Source organism: Colobus angolensis, unplaced genomic scaffold (assembly GCF_000951035.1).
Source record: "Colobus angolensis palliatus isolate OR3802 unplaced genomic scaffold, Cang.pa_1.0 Scaffold124, whole genome shotgun sequence".
Taxonomy (NCBI): Eukaryota; Metazoa; Chordata; class Mammalia; order Primates; family Cercopithecidae; genus Colobus; species Colobus angolensis.
In genome coordinates this window covers 957,778-965,754 of record NW_012113586.1, presented here as the reverse complement: position 1 = coordinate 965,754, position 7,977 = coordinate 957,778, and the positions used below count along the sequence as shown (strand labels likewise).

Genomic DNA, 7,977 nt, shown 5'->3' with positions numbered 1-7,977 from the left:
AGAAAGAAAGAAAGAAAGAAAGAAAGAAAGAAAGAAAGAAAGAAAGAAAGAAAGAAAACAAAAACAACTTCCAGTTTCTACTTACCCATACCTCTAGGTACCCCTACTGTGCAAAGAGGGTGCTAAGAGTAACCATTTTTTCATGTTAATTACTACCCTTAACAGCTCCCAAAAGGAAGGGATATGAAATGACAGGGGAAGCGTTAGAGGCATCTGTTTGCTAGAACCATTACCACTCCCAGGCTTAGAAAATACTTCAAAATGTTGGTCATTTCCCCCTTGAAAGTAAACTAACTGCAAATTTTCTCTGCCACAAGATTAATTTTTGAAAACATGAGGCTGTCTTTTCAGAAACTCAAATTGCACAGAGACATTAAAATGGCTAAGAATACAAAAATTTGTAAACAAAAATGATCCTTTGCCTAGGAAATCCCTTCCTTCTTCAAGGGAAGGCACTATGGATACCTCCATGAGCTTTGCTTCTACACAGCTCAGGAAAGGTTGCAAGCTCCTCCCAGTGCAGGTGTTACCAGCAGAGGGCACACTCCTCTCCCTAGTCCTCCACCAGGCTCCACAGGAAACGCCAGGGCAGGGTTTAAAGGAAGGTTTATCACCTCCACTTTACATAACTGGGTGAACAGAGTCACAGCCAGAATTGGGAAGCAGCTTTCCCAGGGAGCCACAATCAGGAAAAGAGTGTGGGTTTCCAGCAGCTCCCCACAACCCACTGTTTGCTCAATGACTCCAGCATGGTCCTTGTGACAAAGTTTTATTAGAGCCCAGTGACATGAGAAAAGTATCAGCAATTTCATATATATTGAAGAGTTTATATTGCCCATATACAATGGTGTACCTGTGTGTGTGTGATGTGAATTCTTCAACTGCCCATTTTTGCCTAAGGACTGGAACTGTCCATATTCGTAGAGTATAGCCTCCCGATCTTTCAGATTTCAAATGATCTGACTTCAATGTTACTGATTACAAATTATAATTTTTCAATACCGTTACTTGCAAAATAAAAAGTGATAACCCTAGGTCCCTTTGCAAAGTTAAAGTACACACACACACGTCCATGAAACCCAAAAGTCTAGAAATTCTTACCTCCAAAACCCACATGTCAGTTCCTCTTCATTTTGGTGTTTTTCCTATGGCTGTAGTATGACGCGATCTCAGTCAGAGACACAGAAGAATGTACCCTCAGTCTGTTACAACCACTATATTTGGCAGTGGAGAGTGGGGCACATGGATCTGTGCTTTTGGTTGGCCCCTCTTAGGGATATATACTGACATTGACAGTATGCTCTTTGTGGGCAGGTACCCAGCTCCTGTTAGAGGCCTGTGTCCAAGCTAGTGTGCCAGTCTTCATCTATACCAGTAGCATAGAGGTAGCCGGACCCAACTCGTACAAGGAAATCATCCAGAACGGCCATGAAGAAGAGCCTCTGGAAAACACATGGTCTGCTCCATACCCATACAGCAAAAAGCTTGCTGAGAAGGCTGTGCTGGCAGCTGATGGATGGACTCTGAAAAACGGCGGAACCTTGTACACTTGTGCCTTAAGATCCATGTATATCTATGGGGAAGGAAGCCAATTCCTTTCTGCTGGTATAAATGAAGCCCTGAACAACAATGGAATCCTGTCAAGTGTTGGCAAGTTCTCCACTGTCAACCCAGTCTATGTTGGCAACGTGGCCTGGGCCCACATTCTGGCCATGAGGGCCCTGCGGGACCCCAAGAAGGCCCCAAGTGTCCGAGGACAGTTCTACTATATCTCAGATGACACGCCTCACCAAAGCTATGATAACCTTAATTACACCCTGAGCAAAGAGTTCGGCCTCCGCCTTGATTCCAGATGGAGCCTTCCTTTATCCCTGATGTACTGGATTGGCTTCCTGCTGGAAATAGTGAGCTTCCTGCTCAGGCCAATTTACACCTATCAACCACCCTTTAACCGCCACATGGTGACATTGTCAAATAGCGTGTTCACCTTCTCTTACAAGAAGGCTCAGCGAGATCTGGCGTATGAGCCGCTCTACAGCTGGGAGGAAGCCAAGCAGAAAACCGTGGAGTGGGTTGGTTCCCTTGTGGACCGGCACAAGGACACCCTGAAGTCCAAGACTCAGTGATTTAAGGATGACAGAGATGTGCATGTGGGTATTGTTAGGAGATGTCATCAAGCTCCACCCTCCTGGCTTCATACAGAAGGTGACAAGAGCACAAGCCCAGGTCCTGCCTCCTCCCTTTCACCCAATGGCCAACTTATTGTCTTCCTCATGTCATTAAAACCTGTGGAGTCACTCACCCAACAGGAAGCTTTCTATCTTAATCATATACCAGAGGAAAGACCATGTGATTTGCTGTTACCAAATCTCAGTAGCTGATTCTGAACAATTTGGGATCTCTTTTAACTTGACTATCTCTTTTGACTACCATAGCTCCATTTCCCCTCTTAAATGAGAAATGATTTCCTTTCTTTTTAATCTTCCATTCCTTCACATAGTTTGATAAAAAGATCAATAAATGTTTGAATGTCTAACATGGAGGGAGGTGTGAGTTATGTTAATACATACTTTCCTCCTTTCTCCTTCTTTTTCAGGTGTTGCCATCTCCAATTTAGAAGAGTAGAATAAAACCTGGGCTGGGGAGAGGGCAGAGTAGTAGGAGGGCCAGAAAGGGCGGATGAAGACTGAATAAGCTCTACTAACTTTCAGGCATGTACAACATGACCTACATATGACATATATTATCTCATTTAATACTCATCAGAAACCTATCTGGTGGGGGTGACTAATCCCATTTTACCACGGAGGAAACTTGTTCACAGTCACACTGATTAGTGGCTATGTCTGCTACCAGGGAGTTGGCCTTGAAAGTATTTAACTTTCCACAGATTCACGCAGCCTGAACTGGTCTTGTCAGTGGTACAGCGGGGCACTGGAGTATGGGGTACCAATATTTGGAAGAGACCCATCTCCCTTGGGTTACCTCCTTCTTGCCCAATCCCATGCAGAAGACTCTCTGGAACCCAGGAGAATCCCTGGGGAGCATCTGGAAGGGTTTGAATGTCTTACCAAAAGGCCCTGAGCAGGGGTGAGTGAAGCAAAAATGCCTACAGCCTTCACCTTCAGTGCCGATTTCCTTGAAGGTCTCTAGAACACACCTGGCTATATGTGTGTTAGTCATTTTGATCATACATAACCTTGCATTTCACCCTTTCAAATCACACAGTGAAGCCACACCATGTGTTCCTGGGCAAGTAAAGGGAACAATTTAAAAATCCCACCAAAATGTGCTTTCTATTCAGCCCAAGAAGTAGAAGTCTACTGTCCCATATCCCCAGATTTAACTCCCTCTCTCTTCTTTCTCCTTCTGTCTTGAGATCACATCCTTTCCTCCTTTATTCTTTCATCTCCTTAGCCTCTTTCCTTCCCTCCAAATCCCCTTAAATCATTGACTCTCTCATTCTTCTCAATTTCCCTGAGGAGAGGAGACCAGTCAAGACAAGCTTGGGGACTTCAATGATAACATAGTCATTAACCAACCAAAGGAGCAACAGTCAAAACAAAAACAAAAACAAAACCACTGTCAGGGCACCAGTGACAGAGCTGAACTGAAGCGGGTGAGGAGGTTGCTGTGGGTCCAGAGTATGGGGAGAGGAAAATTGTCTCCCTCTGGACCTGTGTGTATCACAGTCATGATGAGAGTCATATCCAACTTCAAGATGGCTTCTTCCTCACACACGAAATTTACAGAATATTAATCAGTTGAATTTGATTACTGCAAAGAGATAGTTTCAGTACTCATTCTGAAGGGAAAAGGTAAACACATTCTGGTCCAGAAGAACAGGTTTCCACCACCATTAACATGCCAAGAGTCAGATAATCAGCACCAGCATCAGGGGGAGTGGCCCCAGGCAGTGGGGTAACATGGAAAATGGAACACCCATCCTTCCCCGGTGCTGCACAAAATGCAAGAGCCAGCATCTGTCCAGCTCTTGAAACGCATGCACACTGTCTATATGTTAATGCAAAATAGCAGTGGAAGGAAAGGAGGGTGGGGGAATCTTGGAAAAGGGCCCTTTTGGGTCCCTTTTCTCCACCTGGGTGGCTCTGCAGGGTAGCTGGCAAAGGAATGAATGAAAGCACCAGCCAGCACAGCCTGAGCTTTTGCTGAACGTACCATCTTGCCCTAGCATAACATGTGACACCGTGATATGAAGACATTTCCCCTATCCACCTCCCACCCCCTGCAGCCCCCGGCCCAAAATTCCTAAAGTCATACTTACAGTTGGCAAAATAATTCACCACAAGCAGGTTGGGCAGGCAGAGAACAAAATCAGCCTTCACCTTCACCCTTAAATGGTGTTGGAATGTGTAAGCATCTCTACCTCTCTCATGCCTGTCTCCCTAGCACTGAGCACTATGCCTGGCACTTGCCCACTCAGCTGAGGGGTGAACTTCCCAGGGGCTCTGCTCCTAATGAGACACAGCCTTGGTTCCCAGGGAAGGCCAGCCATTCACAGATGGTATCAGAACACCCAGGCAGAACCACTCCCTACTTCAGCTATAGTAGGTCCAGAAAGGCATCTAAGTGGACTGTCTTCAGTGAATAAAAGAATGCATGGAACTACTTTCAGTGAATCCCTGGTCTCCAGGAACTGAACTCTGTCAATCCTTTTACTTGTGTTGAACGTTCTTCAAATAGATGTATGGGAATGCCAGCTTGAACGCAGCATGTACAATGATACCTTTTTCAAACTTCTTAAACAGAGGGAAACATGGGATATGGAACAACTTGCTGCCCACTTCATTGACTTCCAAAGCTGAGCACTCCCGGCCCTGGAATGAGGCAGGGCACCAGCTGGGTATAGAGAGCACTGAGAACTGTGGCCTGGATCTCAGGGGAGCAGATGGAAATTGAAATCCATTGGAAATTGGAATGTGCTTTGGGTTAGTAGAGATGACCTTGACAATGCAGCCTGGCAGCAGAAAACTGCAATCTGCGTGGCACTTGAGATTGTGACAGGGAGACAGGGGAACAAGCATTAACAGCAAAGTTAGAGATAGCTGGGCACTAAGGCTCATGTCTATAATCCCAGAATTCTGGGAGGCCAAGGCAGAAGAATCACTTGACCCTAGGATTTCAAGATCACCCTGGGCAACACAGGGAGACTCCATCTTTACAAAATTAAAAATGTATTAAAAGCCAGTCAGGGCTTGGTGGTGTGCACCTGTGGTCCCAGCCACTCCCAAGGCTGAGGTAGTAGAATCACTTGGCCTGGGAAGTTGAGGATCACGCCACTACACTCCAGTACTCTGGGTGACAGAGAAAGACCCTGTCAGAAAATAAGAAAACAATAAAGAAGAAAAAATGGTTAGAGGAAATAAAGAATGTCTGACTGAATAATGTCAGCACCGGATTCCCCATGATCTTTTGCTACTTGCCACACTCTGTTCTCCATATAACAGCCTGAGAGATGTTTCTAAGTAAATTCAAATCCTATGTCCCACCTATATAAAACCTTTCTGGGGCTCCCCATTCCATTTACTATAGACCCTAAACTGATCTCCAGATCTCCCGGACACTGCATGATCTGCTCATCCTTCCAGCTCATGTCCTCATCACTCTCCCTTTTACTCATGATGCCTCAGCCAGATTGGCCTCTCTTCTATTCCATAAACAAGCAAATCTTTCTTGCCTTTGGATCTTCACATTTATCATTCCCTTTACATAAAATGGTGTTCCTCATCTTCTCATGGTTGGCTCTCTGTTGACATGTAGATCTCAGCTGAACTGTCATGGCCCTGATGAAGTGAGATGTCCCTGTCCATTCTCTTCCGAATAAGCTCTGCTTCACTCATCACATCACACTGTTTCTCCCCTCCTGGCTGTTACCACAACCTGCAACTAACTTACCTGTTGTCGATTTTATTGTTTATCTGTACCTGCATAGAGACCTTAGACAGTCTTGCTCCCTGCTACATTCCCAAGAACCTAGAATCATGCCCAATGTCATAAAGAGCCCCATAAATATTAATTAAATAAATTAATCCACGAAGGCAAAGCTGGATCAAATACATCAGCACATCTGGAGAATTATAGCAGTCAGAGGAGGAAAACAGTGAGTTAGGATGGGACCCAGCAGAATGGTTCACTACCTAAGCCAACAGACCTGAAAAGTCTTCTATCATTCCTTGACTGGACACTTTCTTGCATGAACCCATGCCATAGTGCAGGTCCACTTTTGCCCAGATTAACCTACAGAGCCAAGAGCTGGATCAAGTAAACATTCACATGGAAAACGCCAAAAGAGAGAGCAGTCCCACAAGCAGTTGCTCTGGTAGTAACTTTTAAGGCCTATGTTTAACACAAGTATATGTATAGGACATATACCACCCACATATTTGTAAAGGAAAAATAAACTACCATTGTACAGCTCTGCTTTCACATGACTGCGATTCAGAACACAGAATTCAGGAAAGTGAACATCAAACTTTCAAATCAGCAGTCACTTAAAAAATTGTTTTTCATAAAGTGTCTGACTCAAAGCAGCTCCTTTGATTCCTCTCAGAACAAAAGATCTTAGAAGAGCAGATCAGTAATGACTGAAACAGCCAGTGGATTATAATTTTTTTCAAATCCTTTATATCACTAGGAGATAACTATGAAACGTTGCACTCTGGACAGAAGAACAACACTTATAAAATATTCCCCAACAAAAATCATACTCTCTATATATTTTTATGTTATTTTTTTTATTATACTTGAAGTTATGGAATACATGTGCAGAATGTGCAGGTTTGTTACACAGGTATGTATACACGTGCCATCGTGGTTTGCTGCACCCATCAACCTGTCATCTACATTAGGTATTTCTCCTAATGCTATCCCTCCCCTTGCCCCCATCCCCTGATAGGCCCTGGTGCCTGATGTTCCCCTCACTGGGTCCGTGTGTTCTCATTATTCAACTCCCACTTATGAGTGAGAATATGCTGTGTTTGGTTTTCTGTTCCTGTGTTAGTTTGCTGAGAATGATGGTTTTCAGCTTCATCCATGTCCCTGCAAAGTGCATGAACTCATTCTTTTTTATGGCTGCATAGTATTCCATGGTATATATGTGCCACATTTTCTTTATCCAGGCTATCATTGATGGGCATTTGGGTTGGTTCCAAGTCTTTGCTGTTGTAAGTAGTGCCTCAGTAAACATACATATGCATGAATCTTTATAGTAGAATGATTTATAATCCTTTGGGTATATACCCAGTAATGGGATTGCTGCATCAAATGGTATTTCTTGTTCTAGATCCTTGAGGAATCACCACACTGTCTTCTACAATGATTGAACTAATTTACACTCCCACCAACAGCCTAAAAGCGTTCCTATTTCTCCACATCCTCTCCAGCATCTGCTGTTTCCTGACTTTTTAATGATCACCATTCTAGCTGGAATGAGATGGTGTTTCATTGTGATTTTGATTTTCATTTCTCTAATAACCAGCAATGATCAGCATTTTTTGTTGTTGTTGTTGTTGTTGTTGTTTTTTGAGACGGAGTCTCGCTCTGTCGCCCAGGCTGGAGTACAGTGGCGCGATCTCGGCTCACTGCAAGCTCCCTCCGCCTCCCAGGTTTACGCCATTCTCCTGCCTCAGCCTCCCTAGTAACTGGGACTACAGGCGCCCGCCACATCCCCCGGCTAGTTTTTTTGTCTTTTTTTAGTAGAGACGGGGTTTCACCGTGTTAGCCAGGATGGTCTCGATCTCCTGACCTCGTGATCCGCCCATCTTGGCCTCCCAAAGTGCTGGGATTACAGGCTTGAGCCACCGCGCCCGGCCAGATCAGCATTTTTTTTCTTGTTTATTGGCCACATAAATTCATGTTTATTGGCCACATAAATATCTTCTTTTGAGAAGTGTCTGTTCATCTCCTTTGCCCACTGTTTGATTGGGTCATTTATTTTTTTCTTGTAAATTTTTTTAA

General features: G+C 44.3%; 1 protein-coding gene across 1 annotated transcript in view; it reads left to right on the top strand.

Moving 5' to 3' along the window:
• The window catches only part of LOC105505264 (3 beta-hydroxysteroid dehydrogenase/Delta 5-->4-isomerase type 1), a 7,979-nt gene extending 5,437 nt beyond the window's left edge, over positions 1-2,542 (top strand). Inside the window, exon 4 of the mRNA XM_011933051.1 lies at positions 1,315-2,542. Coding sequence (XP_011788441.1) covers positions 1,315-2,126 — 812 coding nt within the window. The 3' untranslated portion in view covers positions 2,127-2,542. The remainder of the gene's footprint in view (positions 1-1,314) is intronic.
• The last annotated feature ends 5,435 nt before the right edge of the window (positions 2,543-7,977 follow it).